The sequence below is a fragment of the Triturus cristatus genome, chromosome 5_1 (genome assembly GCF_964204655.1).
Source record: "Triturus cristatus chromosome 5_1, aTriCri1.1, whole genome shotgun sequence".
Lineage (NCBI taxonomy): Eukaryota > Metazoa > Chordata > Amphibia > Caudata > Salamandridae > Triturus > Triturus cristatus.
The window spans coordinates 783,702,792-783,719,491 of record NC_140587.1 but is presented as its reverse complement, the minus strand read 5'-3'; the positions used below and the strand labels follow the sequence as shown (position 1 = coordinate 783,719,491).

Here is a 16,700-nt window from a genome sequence, read left to right as displayed (position 1 = left end):
TGAAAAGAGTCCACCCAGCAAATGTTGCATGTGTTTCAATCCCCAGACCACGAAACGTTATGAAAATGGTACTAGACGTGCAGGTCTAGTGACTTGAATAATCTACTCGACCTAACTAATGCACTTGACCCATAAACTGGTCCAAATTTTGTGATCCCAGGCAAATATTTTATTTCATAGAGTCACCTTTTTCTTCACAATTAAATATGAAAGCATCTTCAAATATGGAAGTTCAGCATGCCGGCTGTTCAAATATGTATAGGGCCTTATGATATGATGACTTTGGAAGTGTGGGAGTGGGACCGCCCTGCTTCCGCACCACCAAACGAGAGTAGGAACCACCCGCCATTTCAGGAGTTTCTCCTGGTCTGGCGGGTGGGTCTTTGGCGGTACCTATTAAATAGGCACCGCAATGGGAACATCAAAAGGCAGTACCTGCACGGCATGGACTGCTGCAGTCAATGCAAGTACTGGGGTGTATGCACACAGAGGGGCCCAAGTACATCCACATGACCCGATTTTCATGGCGGGCTCACCGCCATGAAAACCATGCCAAAGAGGAAATGCGTAATATACTTGGCGGGACTGTGGCAATCCCGCCAAGTTCACTGCGGCCTCAGGACTGCCGCACAACTGCCAGGGAATGAAGGTTCCCTGGTGGTTGCAATGGCCCCAGCGCGACCTGACCGCCCTAGTCATAATTGAGCAGTCGGGAGACCACCACCGTAAGTCTGGCAGGCCATGGACCGCACGACTCATAATAAGGGCCCTATGTTTGATTTAATAGACTAAACATTTGCACCATGTATAGTAAACAAATCTAGCCCAAATAAAAGGTACATATGACCCCTCACTTGCCTCTTTGTTCATCAATAGCATTGTCCTCCGGGAGGGGGCAGGAATGTTTCTAAGTTCATGTTTAAAAACTCTCACTTTTAATAGATCGATTACTAAATCATGATGTGGTACTGCACTGTAATTTACAGACAGCACATTTCCATTGAAATGACCACAAACCTTCCCAGTTTGCCCTCGCTTCTTGCCCATTTAAGCAATTCTGCCCGCCATCTCCCCACCTTAGGACCCTGGCGTGACACATGCATGTTTGTTCGTGCAAAAATGCAGTTCCCAAACATTTTATAGGGCTATTTATTGATCTACTTCTGTAAATTCTTGTGAATTCCTGAAAACCGTAAATCTGCACTAATGCAAGGACATAAACCAGGGGTGCATCTTTGAGATGTATTTAATAATTGGGCCTTTAATTAGGTCTGATGTTAACAAAGACCTTTTGCTTTTATTACAATTCTCTCTTTCTCTAGCAGCTGGCTTTGCTATGAGTGACAGCATTCGGCTCTTTCACAAGGAGCATATTGGCACACAAAGTAGTTTTGTTCAGTGCCAGTAACTAATGTGGCAATGCGAGCTTTATGAGACCCAATTTTATTTTTGCTTTTTGACAATGCCCAACATGGTAACAGCCTGCCAGCTCTCACGCCAATAAGGTTTTACAAAACAAGACACTCATTCACAAAACCAAAAGGCTGACCATCAATATTCAGACCTGCTTACTTTGCCAATGCTGGTTTATTTGAAGGTTTCTCATAATTAGGCCTGGGCGGAAAACTACGCTACGCTCAGTGTGCGTAGTTTGCGCATCTACGCGAATTGCACGTAGCACAGTGCAAAAACACGTAGCGGGCATTTTTTGCACGCTCGCGGTCCTCCATGTCAAGTTGGCGACCGCGCAAAATCAACATCCCGGCGAGACTTTTTCCTCGTTCGCGATCGGCAACATCAAGTTGCCGATCGCTAGCGTGGATAATAAACCTCCCGCTGAGATTCTCAACACGGGGAGGTCAGTTTTCTCATTGCGAGTGGTCGCGTATGCTCGCGATGAGAAACTACCAGTCCGCGTTGAGAAAGCTGCCGCTCTAGTACAAATCTACTTGAGCGGCAGAAAACGACCGCTTGAACTGTGTATGATGCCGTTCGCAATGATTGCACAGTGCGGACAAGCATCCGGCAATGTGCAATCATTGCGAACAGCATTTCCCTACCGCACTACGCGTAGCGTGCATAGTGCAAAGTGCACTTCGCTTAGCTATGCATAGCGTGCCTACGCATACTACGACCAGGGTTAATCATAATGTTGTTAAAACTGGTTACACCGATTTTTCATTAGGAATATTTTTGGGAAATACTAACATGCATCAACACAATTTATAACGGATGATGCAAGGAAGTGGTACCTACAAGTTTGCCGTAGTTTATCAAAATGTGTTTTTCCCCCCCAATTGCATTTTTTTATGGACATTTTATTTTTAAAGCAAATAATCATCCATATTGCTTTCAAGCTTCTGCAAATATATACACATCTAATCAGAGGGCATTCTGGGAACATTATACATAGCCTCACACTGCTAAACTTTGAAAAAGTGTGTACACATATTTATACTGGAACCGCTGTCCCTAGTTCAATTCAAGCTTACAACATTTCTTTAGAACGCTCACCCTAATAATAAAAGGCTTTGCATTAATGAGCCATAAAAACAAGTTCAAAGCATTAGCAAATGAACACAAAAATTACCTTAACTGCAGGCAATGCTCTTCCCTGAGCCATTATGTGGTACTGTATACTGACAGTTAAAGGGTTTGTCCTGCAGGAGGCTGGGCCAACTTGTCTTAAGAACAAAATACACATGACAACTTGTTGTCCTGGACCCCAAACAATATGTCCTGGGTGTCGGAAGTTTAAAATGTGAAGTTGACTTTATAACCTACTTATGTTCGCCCTTCAAGAGATCATGCAGAAATATTTTTCTTGTATTAAATAGCCGTTTCGATTCTTACATAGTTTACGGATTTGATTTTGGTTTTGTAAAGCACTTGAATGCCCGGAGGCGCCTTGGCTGCAGCTGGTAACAAGTATGATGCCGCAGGGAGAATAATTACTACTTGAATTAATGGTGTGTAAAGAGCCACGTTTTTATTAGCATTTACTAGTTAAAAACTGATATTAGAGAATTGAACAACATCATACATGTGAGAGAAAGCCAGCCTGAAGGAAGTGGACTCCATGCGAAAGTATAAATGTTAGCATATCATTGAGTGAAATGAAAATTAAATTCTTTGTTCAAGTTAATTAAAACCATAACAATATAGCAATACAATTATACATCTTACAGTAAAATAGATTGTAATCATAAATTAAAAAAAAATTCTAGTGGACAATAATACATCACAGGAGAGAATGAAGCAAGGACCAAAGTGCAGTGTTTAATGTAAAGTGCTAATGTGTTCTTAATACCAGTCTTAAATCGGACGGATGAACTGTTCTAAATAGTTTCTCGTATACAAGTAGAAGAAATGTCATCGTTTTGCAGTTAAGTTGAGGGTCCGTCGGATCAAGGCACTTTAGTATAGTGGATCTGCAGGTGCAGATGCCCCTAATAAAATATTATTGGGAGTGCAACATTATTGTCTAAGGACCATTGTATTTGTGTGAGAAGATGAGGCGTGATCCTTTTCCCAGGAGAGCATTGAACGATGATTGACTGACAGAAGACAAGAAGAGAAACATGTTGCAAAGTCATGAAATGTGAAGTTTATAATAGTGAGTGTTCTTAGAGCAGGATGCCACATTCCTACTTTTTCCAGACCCTTTGAGCCACGCCGATATCCCATTTACCCAGACCTTATTGCAATATGACCTTACTGAGTTTCATGAACTACTCGTTCTGGGAAGTTTTTGCTTTTACAGTTTTGATCTATTTGAGCGGATTTAAACCCTAAAGTATGTTCTCTCACTCTCTTGATTTAGAACCCTTAATGGGCTCCTAACTCCATTTTCTGCCCGATTCTTAGAACAGGGATTCATTCCTTTACGGAACGTGCTTTTATGCAATAAAATTACTTAATCATTTTTTATTTTATATTTATCGTTTATGGAGATTAATCTCATTCCAACATGTGATTTTCAATAAAGACGATCTACTAAGATGTCATTAATAAAACCCTTTAAACCTCTAACAACTCTCGTTATGGACTAAAATCAGAAAAAATAAGTTAGTGTAATTATTTTTCGTGGAAATGTTTTAACCCTCTTCTTCTCAGCCACAATGTTAAATGTTCATCACAAGAGCAGAAAAGGCGGGGGGTTAGCCCTGTCTTTTAATCTCAATTTCCACTTCAGCACACCAAATGTCTACTTATGTCAGTAATATACTGTTATGTCTGAGAGACCATTACAGTCACTGAAATGTATAGTGTTTAGAACCTATAAAAAAACTGCAATACAGACAGCCAACAATCACTCTACGGCTCAAATGATTTTCCATTAAATACCTACCATGAACTGCTTGGTAATGGAAAAAATAGATAAATATTAGGTCTAAATCGAGGATCTTACTGCTTTTTCTTCCCAGAGTGGCATGCAAATTTCATGTTTTGGTTACATTTCCGTAATGGAACAACAGTATAGACAGAGATTGCGTAGGGAGGGCGAGAAACAAGAACTCACCGTTTGTGACACACTCGAGTACACCGCAGTGTTGAGAAGTTACATCTTGGGCAGACGTTTTACACACTTTTCAGATGCATCTGCAATGAGTATATCTGGCAGACCCTGGTATCGACCCACAGCATTACACTTCTTAGCTGAATGAGCTGGGTCTCTCCCATTTGGGGTCAGAAGCTGTAGAGACCCTTGAAGCTCTATTGAAGCTAGACTAGGTTAGACCTTAAATTCGTACTCTGCCTCGTCTGAAGGCTCCTGGAAGCAACTGCTCCCCCGACCTTTATCAAGCTTTTCCAGAGACGATGGCCAATCGGCTGCGGTAGGTCTACTTAGAAGTGTGGGATGTTGGTATCTTGCCTCCAACAATGAGAGAAGCAGGGGGAGGGGGGTCTGCCTACTGCTTAAACTGGAGGTGGGCAGGGGGCATCTGACCCGGCCACCTATAGACCCCTAACAATGATCAACACAGACATGAATATCCTCTGTAAGGTGCTCGCTACGCGCTTTTCACCCTATATGCAAAGTCTAGTACACGAAGACCATTGTGGCTTTATTCCTGGCCATAGCACTGGAATGAAACGAATGGCTCATGTCCTTCAGGAGGTGCAACACAGGGATGAAGATTTACCGCTAATGGCTATTGATCTAGAAAAGGCCTTGTCTAGATCAATAGGTGGACTGGGGATACCTCTTGGATGTGCTCAGAATCATGGGCTTCCGGCCGCATTATCGCAAGTGGGTGCACTTATTGTATACCAAGCCACGTGTCAAAGTGAGAGTGGGTAGATGTCGATCGGAGGCTTGGACAGAATGGCTGGGGACGCTTCAGGGCTGCCCGCTGTCACCTCTCGTATTTGCACTTGTGATGGAGCAATTGGCTATCTGTATGCGACGGGAGATGCAGGAATAGTGAATTTTGTAGGGCGAGGTGCGGCATGTCATCTCATTGTATGCCGATGATGCGTTGTACTATCTTTCATCAACCCCTGGATGGCAATTCCAGTGTTGCTGGGCTGGTTGGAGGTATTTGGGCCGTATTGCGTTTTCCGGCTTATTCGCTAAAATCACTGCTGTTCCCACTCGCTTCTCTGGCCATGGCCCCGGCAGAGAGATTACCTAATTGGGGCCCACGATGGGAGACATCCTACTTTAGATATCTTGGGATTAATATAAAGCATACACAGGAACTTCAGCTTCGACAAAATATTGGCAGGTTCATGGAGGGACTGAGGTCCCCTGTCATTTTGGACAGGGGACCTCAACTACAACTTTAAATAAATATGTAACTAATGCATGAAGTGGTAGCACACTCATTTGCAATCAGCACATTTTACATACAAATGGGCACAAAATGTGTAAGTTACATGCGGTTTTACTGATAAAACTATATAGTATACAAACCATGTTTGGAAATCTAGTTTCTGCAAATATTTGTCATTTGCACATCAAGTAAAGTGTTCCCATTTGTTTTGCCATTATTTAAATCTGTGCTGAAATCACACTTTTGAATTGCAAAAAAAAAAAAATAGTTTTCATAATTACCGATATATTTTTAAATATTTGTACTATTTATAAGCTATTGAAATAATATGTTAGAAAAAAAACCCGACAACCTACGTCTTTCACATTTATTGTGAGATAGCTCACTTTACAAAATCATCTAACTGCAGTAAGGGAAAGAAAAGTAAACCCCATTTTCCAGAACAATATAAGCATATGTCCTTGAACAGACAACGATGTGTCATGAAAATAAAAAATATATATATCTATCAAGATTTAAAAAGGCAGATTTATTACTCATTCACTTTCTTAATGAACAGAACACCCGTTCCTTTCGCGTGTCAAGTTCACTTGCCAGCTCCTAAAAATAGCTCGACCTGATCAAATCGGACATGCTATAGCGAGTGGACGAGAAGATTTTTCGATGCCTGATCACTGACTACCCAGAGACCATTAGGTCAGCAATGGAGCCATTGTAAGAAAGCCAGTAACTAATCAAAACGCAGAGGGTTTAAATTAAATGGGAATTGTGTGGTTTGAGAGATGCAATGATGAGGGACGCATCAGCACATTCACACCCACTACTAACAACATAAAAAAAAAAAAATCTCATGTTCAAATCCTGCTGAACGTTTGACAATAGTGATAGGCAGATACATTTGTAATGTCAGTCTATTGCGAGCACACAATAGACAACCATACTCGTAAAGTGATAGAAAAGCCACCTTAATCAGCGATGGCTGAGGACCTGTGAGCTAATCCTATTGTTTTAATTTCTAAAGCACAACAGTTAAAAAATTAGGTTAAGCGCTGTTTAACCTGACTGCATTGGAAAAGCAACAAAATGCTGAGCAGTTTATACCTACTATTATTGCCTGTATTTGTATGTGAACATCTCTCAATAAATGGAAAACACCACATTTTATCTCGTAACTGAAATGTGTCAGCACTACAAGGACTGTAAAACTAAAAGGTAGATACACAAGTCTAGAATATTTTTATGGATTACAACCCCCTCAATGTTTTCACCGTTACCTTTAGAGTTCCTCCTTTAACCATAACTTTCTGTCTGGCCGGCTGAACTCCAGTGAGTGCAAAAAGCTGTGCCTTGAAAACCATTGGGGTTTCTTCTGTATTCAGCTCCACATTGTCGAATTTTTCCTTTCCCCATTTTACATTAACTGCAAACAGAGCACAAATAATGATCAAAGTGCTGCAAGAACTAAAGACTTTTCTGAAAAAATTACACACACTGTGTAGAGTTTGTCATAAACAAGTCACTAGGTTACATCTGCTCTCATCAACTATAGCATTTTCTTGTGAATTCATTCTTCCATTATTTCTTTACAGCGCAGTACTTATTTCAGGGATGTAACTAATCTAACACCAGTAGTTTTGCCTGCTAGCTAAAGCATGTACATTAGTGGCTGCTCACAACATTTCTAGATGACCAGATCTTAATACAATATACATTGGTTCCCACTGTTAAACCTCCATTAATGGTCGCGAAAAGTTAACAGGGGTCAGGAACTAGTGGAGTGTTAAGTAATCGAGTAAACAATGCTATGTGTACAGAGGCACACAGCACCACAATATCCAGCAACGGGTAAAATATGCTCCTCTGTGAAATTAGTTATAACATCAAAGACACACTAGCAATCATGAAAGAAAATAGGGAGGCATCTCCTGGTGCAGTGTATTCCACTTAATCCTAACGTGGGAAGTACATGTATATAAGCACCCACGAGGAGCAATTAGGTTATCAGGACCAACTCACTTATCCAACAGCAGCTACTGGCAAAAAACATTGCTCAATGACACAAGTGAGCTGAAGCATAGACACAACAAAACAGACAACGGGCAAGGGAGAAAACAAGCCACCAGTGTTTTGTTTTTTTAACAGAGCAAAAGAACAAACCAAGCTTTCAGCAAGATCAACCGCACATCATAAATTAGACAAAGGGCAACATTACCTTCAGATCACACAGGTCGACCGGAAGGCACAAGCAAAGGCTCTCAACATGGCTAAAATAACGATGCATTCGAACTTTAACAAAAAAAATAATTTTCAACTTGTGCTTCCTAATACAGACCTATATGTTCCAGGGAAAAGATGCATTTAAATTTCTTACCTACAGATTTTTCACAGGAGAAAATCATTTCAAAGCCAGTCTTAAGCCTCAGGAACAAACGGGAATCCCTATAACGCAAGCTACACATTCCACCCAGTCTTACACCTTCTATAAAACATGCTTGGGTAAGAAAAATCCTGTTCCTCTAAATGATCTTCAAGGATGAACATCACACTAAAAGTAAGCAGCCACACAAAAATGAAGGTGTACCCTAAGCACAAACAGGAGCTCACAGGTAACCACAGTGAGCAATTGGGGGGACAGCATACAAAATTAGGGAGGGGGGGGGGGGCCGAGGGACAAGCAAAGACGTGCACTCCAGAAACACACTTTAAAGTTTCAAAAGATGCAGTGCAATGCTCACGTGGATCAACTTCTGTCTCTACATCTCCGCATATTAAATTTCAAACACATTCAAAGATCCCTCCACATCATTACGAAGAACGCAATAACTCCACTGGGCAAAGTATAGACAGCAGCTGCATTCATAAGAGCACCAAGCTGCTGCACAGCCTACACCCAATACCTCCTAGCCGTCAACCATCTGCTGCCAGATTTCCAGATCACAGGCACCACTTCGACCAGGTTAAATAAACTTACATTCAATGGAATTATGTTTTTGTTTGCACTGCAAGTCAGTTTTGTCCTTGGTTTGTCAAAGACATACTTTGTAAGTTTGATGCTTGGTGCAAGACAACTGCATGTTGTTAGACCTGGCATCGTTTGGTGCGTTTCCCCGGCCTTTTTCCTTTCTGACCTCCTGGTTTGGACTCTTTTTGCTGGTTTAAGCGTCTCTGCCCACTCTCACTGCTGATCAGTGTTAATGTGCGAGTGTTCCTAAAGTAACCTGTATTATAGATTGGTCTTTCCACGATTGACTATTTGATTTACTGCTACGTCCCTAGTACAGTGCACTAGGTGTGAGCAGGGCCTGTAAATCAAATGCTACTAGTGGGCCTGCAGCACTGGTTGCACCACCCATTTGAGTAGCCATGTATGTATATCTCAGACCTGCCACTGCAGTGTCTGCGCGCAGTTTGTGACTGCCATGTCGACCTGGCAAGTGCACTTACCAGACCCTAACCTTCCCTTTTCTTACATGTAAAGCACTCCTCAGGTAGGCCAAGGGTACCCCCACAGGCAGGGTTTAGTGTGTGTGAAAGATAGGACATGTGCTGGTGTGTGTAACATGCCCTCGTAGTAAAATACTGTGCAATTCGTTTTTCACCATTGAAAGGCTATCTGTCCCATAGGAATGAATGAGAGCTGCTTTGTAACATGTTACAAGCTTAACTTTCCACTGGGACAACATAAGAGATTGGAGTTTAGTATGCCTGAAGTCAGAATTTAAAAATACATCTTTTAGTTAAAATTGTTTTTAATTGTGCGTTTAAAAAATGCCATGTTTAGAAAGTAGGCATTCTCTTGCTTAACCATCCTGTGTGCCTCTGCTGGGTTGTTGATGGACTGGCTTTGGAGTGACAGGGGATGTGCATTAACTGTAGACAGCCACTTGGGGCGGGGGTCCTGCCTTTCCTGGTCGAGTCCGGGCTGAGCTGACTAGACCTGGGCTGCATTTAGAGTAGTGGGAGGCGATTTCCTTGCATGTGAATAGGCCCAGTCTGCCTTGCACAATGCTGTCTCCACCTCCTGCCAGGAAGTTGGACCAGAGATGGCATAACTAGTTTGGACTAAGCACAGAGACGCTCTGTCACAGGAGGACAACGGAAAATGTGGTATAAATATTGGGGCCAAGTCCCCGGATCTTTAGAACTCTTTTGGTTCAAGGAACCTGCCACGAAGAAGAGCTGGAGAAGCTGTGAGGAGGAACTACCACTTTGCTGAGTAATTTGCTGTGTGGTCCTACAGTTGCTGCTTCTGTCTTCGCCAGAGAAAGGACTGGACTGATATTTCTGCAACTTCTTTGTTTGAGTTTTTCCAAGAACTTGAGGTAAAGCTTGCCCCCTGTTCAAGAAGTCTCAGAAACACCAAAGACTTCAAGTTCATCTGCTACAGCACTGGGAACTGTGCGTTTTGTGCTGCAACAGAAGAAAACCTGATGCAGTCACCGACATCGCTGTTGGCTCGGTGTCCTGAAGGCACCGCAGAGGGCACCGCCACACTTCGTACCCCAACCCTGGTCTTGTCGATCACGCAGTTCGACGCCGCTACCGAGCCGCTGCTTGCACCGTGATCTGTGGGCACCGCAGTTCGCACCGCCTCGCTTCACACAGCTGTCTTTTTATCACAGATGACACTCCACGCTGACCTCGACACCACAGCCTGCGCCATGATTTGAGGGCACTGCTCGCAAGTTACACGAGGCACCGCCTTCATCCTGCACCACAGCCTTGGCCTACTGACGCCCATGACTCCGCTTCAGCAACGATGAAAGCCCTTTTAACCGTGACCTGCCAGCACTGCAACAACCACCACCCCACTTCGCACCGTAGCCCTGGTCTGATCAACGTCGCTGGATGCAGTCAGCCGAGCTTCTGCCTGTACCGCCACCTGAGGGCAACGCTGCACTTCGCACCTCAGCCCCGACACCAGCTCTCCTGAATTCAACCACAGGGAGTTAGACCTGCAACAAGTGTGACTTCAAAGGCCCGGCGACTCCTGCACCGAACTCCAGAAACAGACGACTGCTCTTCGGCACTCTACGAGAGGTTGCAAACGTCCTGCATTTCTAAAGTTACTGTTTTATGGGTCTTCCCAACACCGTAGCTGGCCTGTGACACTGCGGTCAGCCAGAACTGTTTGAATTTATTGTTCTCGACCTCACGATAGCCCCGGACAGAGCTCTGGACTTCAAGGAACTGTATTTTAAGCCTAATTAGGCTTATTGATAGTTCTAAGAACTGTATGGTGGATTTTTTTTTTTTTTTTAATCGTTTTTGGTCTTGTATGCACAGATAAAATACTGGATATTTTTCTAAAAACGGCGTGCTGTCCTTTTGTAGTGTTTTCACTGTATTACTGCTGGTTATGTGCAAATGCTTTGCACACTGCCTCGGAGATTAGCCCGACTTCTCGTGGCAAGCTACCAAGGAGGTGAGCAGGGGTTATTTTAGAAGTGTATCCTTCTTATCCTGACTAGAAGAAGGGTCCCTACTTGGGCAGGGTAACCACCTGCCAACTAGAGACCCCCATTTCTTTTTGATAAGCAAATTTTTATTTTGCAAAAGAACACAAATACACATACAACAGTCCAAATGAACTGGCATCAAAATGACATCTTCCGGATTCATTGACAATCAATAACGAAATCTCCCGCCCCCTCCCCGAACCCCTCACTCCCACCACCCGCACCGACACCCCTAAATTAGACCCCCCAGCCACTTTCCCCATATTCCATTAAACTTTTTGGGGCAACCTGCGCAGAGTACATCATGCGCTCCTGTGCCGCGAGCCAGTCCACCCCCTTCTCCATGTAGCGCATGTGGGTGGGTCGGTCCGCTTCCAGGCGGCAGCGATATCTCTTTTAGCCACTACTAGGGAAGTAGTTAGGAAGAATTTCTCATTGCGGGATCCATCCAATCCGTCCGTTAACCCCAGCAAGGCCAGTTTGGGATCATGGGGAACCTCCCACCCCAGTGTCTCAGTTAATTCAAGCTCAATGTCGCTCCAGAAGGGGCCCAGGCGCGAGCAAGTCCACACCAGGTGAAAGATGTCCGCCGGGTCTGCCCCACAACGTGCACATGAGGCATCTGGAGAAAGGCCCGCACGGAAGAGGCGTTCCGGGGTCAGATAGGCGGTGTGCAGATAATAAACCTGGATGAGCAGCAACCTGGCTGATGAGGTAATCGTCCTGGGTGCCATAAGGGCATCCCTCCAATCAGCCTCGTCCAATGGTCCCACCCAGGCCTCCCAGCACCGCTTCATGTCGTCCCAGTCCGCCGGGGTGTTATGGACCAGGGGCTGATAAATACGGGAGATTCCCCCCTTCCGCAGATACCTCAACATCACCTGAGCTTCGGGTGGGCTATGGGCAGGGATCCGTGAATCCAAAGGGACATGAGACTGAATCGCGTGGCGCAGCTGAAGATATTTATAGAACTGCGAGGGGCACAACGAGAACCGATCCCGGAGCTCCTGGAAGGAGCACATGTGACTCCCCCGCCACACGTCGCCTAAACAAGAGATCCCAAGGAGATCCCACACTCGAAACCCTCCCAAACCCGCAACCAAGTGCCATGCCATGCCAGAGTGGTGTAATTAGAGTCAGTTTCCCCGACCACTGGGCACGCCATGCCAAGAAAGGGGCGAGACCCCCATTTCTAACATGTTTTCTCATCTCCTAGTCTTCCTCACTGGCACCTGTCAAACAGACTTCTAGAATTAGTAGCGTGTGAGCTACTGGTAGCTCTCCAGCTACCTGTAAGTAGCTTTCCTGTGTGCAACACAACCTACTAAATTAGAACCTTTTGCTTGGATGAATTTATGTATGCTGAAATTGTGTATATTTTCAGAACTCATAAGCTTACGTTAGGAGAAAAAGGCTAGATTTCTAAAACGTATTTCAAGCTGATTTTTGAGTGATAAATCATGTGGGGAGGCTTATTACTGCAATTACTTCCGTGTCAGGGGCATTGCAACTTTAGCTATTATAGACTACCCATGTAGAGGCTTTTCAAATTGCCAAAGCCTTTTCTATGTTACTGCTGTAACCCTGTCTGATGCACGGAGGGGAATCACTGCAAGTAATCTTGCATATGGAGGCACTAACAATCTTGTCTGATGTGGTCACCATCACAACACTAATAATATTAGTAGCTCGCAATCATTTTCATTGAATACATGCTCTCTAAGCACCTCCTCGCCTTGCTGGGACCAGCAGCAAGACGTTCTCACCAGCTTCAAAGAACCATAGCACTATCACTCTCCTTATGGTGCTGCTGAACACAGGACTGTCAGATGCTCCTGGGCACTGGTGGGGAGCAGATTCCTGTAATTTCTTGGAATGTTCCTAATGGTGCTGCTGAACACAGGACTGTCAGATGCTCCTGGGCACTGGTGGGGAGCAGATTCCTGTAATTTCTTGGAATGTTCCTAGAAGTGCATACTTTGAACACCACTCTAATTATAGTATTTCTTAGTATATCTCAGTGCTAATGCAGGATCACAGCTGCACAATCGCAATGATGACTAGAGGCAGGTAACTTAATGTTAATTCCAATGACTTTTAATGCCATTCTTAGGTGGGGGGGAGGGGAGAAATTGTATTGCACAACACTGTCATTTTTCAGTTAAAAAATATATATATATATTTAGGCTTTTTTCCCAGACCCCTCCAATCAATGGAAATAGACTCCAAGTACCTTTACAATCCCCCCAACGTGTGTGTGGTGGAGGGACGCAAATTTGGTAAGAATGTCTTTTGGAAACAAATTATGAAGGGTTAAAAGTGCAACCTGTCCCAGATATCCAAAAGTAGGCTCAGGAACAAGGGTAAACGTTGGAGGAAGGGGGATTAGAAGCAAAGCAATTTTGTTCCGGGTTTTGTATGTTTTGGATGCTGGCTATCAATCATGATCATCAGAATGGGTGCACAAGCTAACTGCTTCACAAAGACTAGCGTTACAGCATTAGGTTCTTCACAAGCATTTTATTTTTTATAACAATGAGGGTTGCAAGATGATGGAAGAATACTGTCTGTGTAGGACAACAACATTGCCCCACTTTTTCCTCCCTCAACTGTTCTTTGTTTATAGGCTTTCTGTAGGGAACATACACGGTTCCCCTTTAGAACAGGCTCTTGGAATGTACAGGTCATCAGCATGTAGAAAGGAACACCACAATCCATCCCAGTAAGAGGATATTATCAGAAACGCCTCTCAAAAGGAAAACTATTCCTCAATCCAAATGGCTGAATTTGCAGCTGCACGGACTCTACTTGACAATGAGTCATGGCTCAATACCTTGTACATGGACATACTAGAGTTTCCTTCCAGCTTATTGAGCTCCTCCAAGACAGATGTGTATGGGTCCTGTTGCTAGTAGTGTTTTCACAGGTTCAATAGGAGTGCAGCCAGTTTCAACCCATCTATAAAAAGCCTGATGTTCTTCTAGGTTGTTAATTTTCCCCAGCAGCCAGTCCAAGGAATTCAGCGACATAGGCAAAACTCCTTGAAACCCTTCTTAGCTTTCTGTAGAGACCAGATGAGGGCAGCCAAGACTCCAATGCTGAATTTACAGGCGAACCAAGTGGTATCTGTCCCTAGGAAACACTCCCTCTCAGCACAACCTATTGCTCTTTTTTTCCTCAAGTGACTCAGTTGGTTTTGCAGTGTTGCAACATCAGGTTTGTCTGTCGGGCAGCCAGATCGAGAGAGACCCGTGTTGCCTGAGACAAGTCCTTTATGTCTGTGTTCTTCTATGCTTCCACTGCTGTAACAGACTGCAGCTGACCTTGAGCGAGGCACCAAGGTAACTATCCAAGGCTAGGCATCACAGAAGGTCATGTAGCAAGGTATCGGACCTTACTGGGGCAAATACCACTATACTTAAGTCCAGGAGATTTGCTTACCTTGTGGATCCAGTAATACCCTTAGAAAAACCTGTCACTTTGTAGGTTAGAAGGTACACTGCGTTATCAACTATCTATGTGTTTCCTTTATTTCTACTTGCTTTTAAGCATTTGCTACATCTAAGATCATGAACAGTAAAGGTTTGTGATAACGGATGTCAGTTTATTTTGGCAAGAGCATTTTAAAACTCTTTAAAGGGTGGTGATCACAATCAGGTATCACATGTGGGTATTTATTTGCAACATTTTAGAGTTTACTTAACCATCAATAAGGATATTTTAAATCTGCAACCATGTAGATAGGTATGACCGTAAATGTGGTCTTTATTAAGGAGGGGGCCCATTAAGGAACAGTGAGTTTGGGGTCTGTACATTAGTCAGCTACATTACCAAATCACATAATAAGCACACCGCTGTATTTCAAGTGTTACATTGTTGTTGGTTCATATGTTTGTTTTAACTTTTTCATATAACAACACAATCCAGAAGTAAATTCACCTTGTTTCTCAAAAAACAAATGTCTATTTGCTCTCCATCAATCCTATGTTTAACTCAGCCTTTTAAGTGAGTACACGTTAAAAATAAACATTAGAAAGCAATTCAAAGTCTATTGTAAAATTCCAGAAATTATAAAGAAGTGGCTGCAATGGTTGCTAAAAGAAACATGGGGGTGCGATCCAACCGCTTAGGGTCTCTCAGTGGGAACGAGATATGGATTGGTGCTGTGCGGCGGAAAAGACAATCTATGAAAGCCGGTGATGCCCCAAGAAATGGGAAAAAGTCTGGCAGCGATGGGAAGATTATAGTGGGCTTGGGGGGGCACTGACTAGTTAGGTAGGGAGGGCACCGGGACTGGGCGATTCGGACTATTAATATAATGACGGGTTTTGTTCAACAGAATGTGTATGCTATTGAAAATGTATGCAACCCACTGTAAGCGTATGATCATGTTTATGAAAGTGACTTCTGATCAATAAAAAGAAGTTTTAAAAAAATGATAAAGAATTGCATTCTCAGCTTTGTATACTTAAATAATCTTAATAAGAAGATTAACAAACAATATATCCGATGAGGGCAACTCTGACAAGGGGAAACTGCGCAGTTTACTCCATGACTCACTTTAATGCATCGGTGTATCGCTATGAGATGCATTCACGTCCGCATTATCCTGTTCTGGAGATATTCCTCAGTAATATGTCTTTAATTATACCACGAGAAGAAGATGGGTTCGGTTTTTAATTCTCCCAGGTCTCATGAAAAAAAAAGGGCCTATTTAGTGGGGAAAACAAGCACTCATTGCAAGAGTGACTGGTACTCCCTGGTAATGCAGACATCGGTGAAAAGTCTTGCACCATGGAAAATATAGACGTAGCAGTTGCTTCTGCTGATTCACTGACAGACATCAACAATGACCACACAGCAGGCTAAGAGCTGCCAGTGACATGTATCCTTCTCAAGACTGCATTTCTCCTTGGAAACAGACTAAACATCACTTGATTCTCTCTCGATTTTGCCTGGCAAAAACAGAAAATAGAGCACTGGAAAGATTTTAGAAGGATATGTGCACACAGGACCACAAGATCTGCATTCAATACCACTGCAAACTTCATAAGACAACGGGCATCAAAAGAAAGAGGTTCCACAACATGCATTCGTAAGGCAGAGTGCCCTTACAGAAAACATCAAAATAATTGCTAATTTCAGAAACTAGAATACACCTTCACTTACAGCCTCTACTCATAGCTTCTCTTGGATGCCCCAGCAAGTCATTTCACCTTTAGAGACCACGCTTTGGACAGCTAACTGAAGACAAAATCCTACAAGAGCATCTATTACTGATTCCACCACTCAATACAGCATTCAAGCCATGTTCTTCCCATTCAATCAGCTCACAAACAACTCATATGTCTCCTCAAGCAAGAGGCACATCAAGATCCCTTAAAGCTCTCCATTCAAGGAGACCCTCCTTTCGACCGCACCCTGCCATAAATATCATCAAGTTCTCCCTTTTATTCGGCAA

At 43.4% G+C, this 16,700-nt stretch overlaps 1 protein-coding gene across 1 annotated transcript in view; it reads right to left on the bottom strand.

The window, feature by feature from the left end:
- USP14 (ubiquitin specific peptidase 14) overlaps positions 1 to 16,700 on the bottom strand; it is a 301,022-nt gene that overhangs the window by 277,848 nt on the left and 6,474 nt on the right. Inside the window, exon 2 of the mRNA XM_085605800.1 lies at positions 7,055 to 7,200. Within this exon, the coding sequence (XP_085461926.1) occupies positions 7,055 to 7,200 (146 nt within the window). The remainder of the gene's footprint in view (positions 1 to 7,054; positions 7,201 to 16,700) is intronic.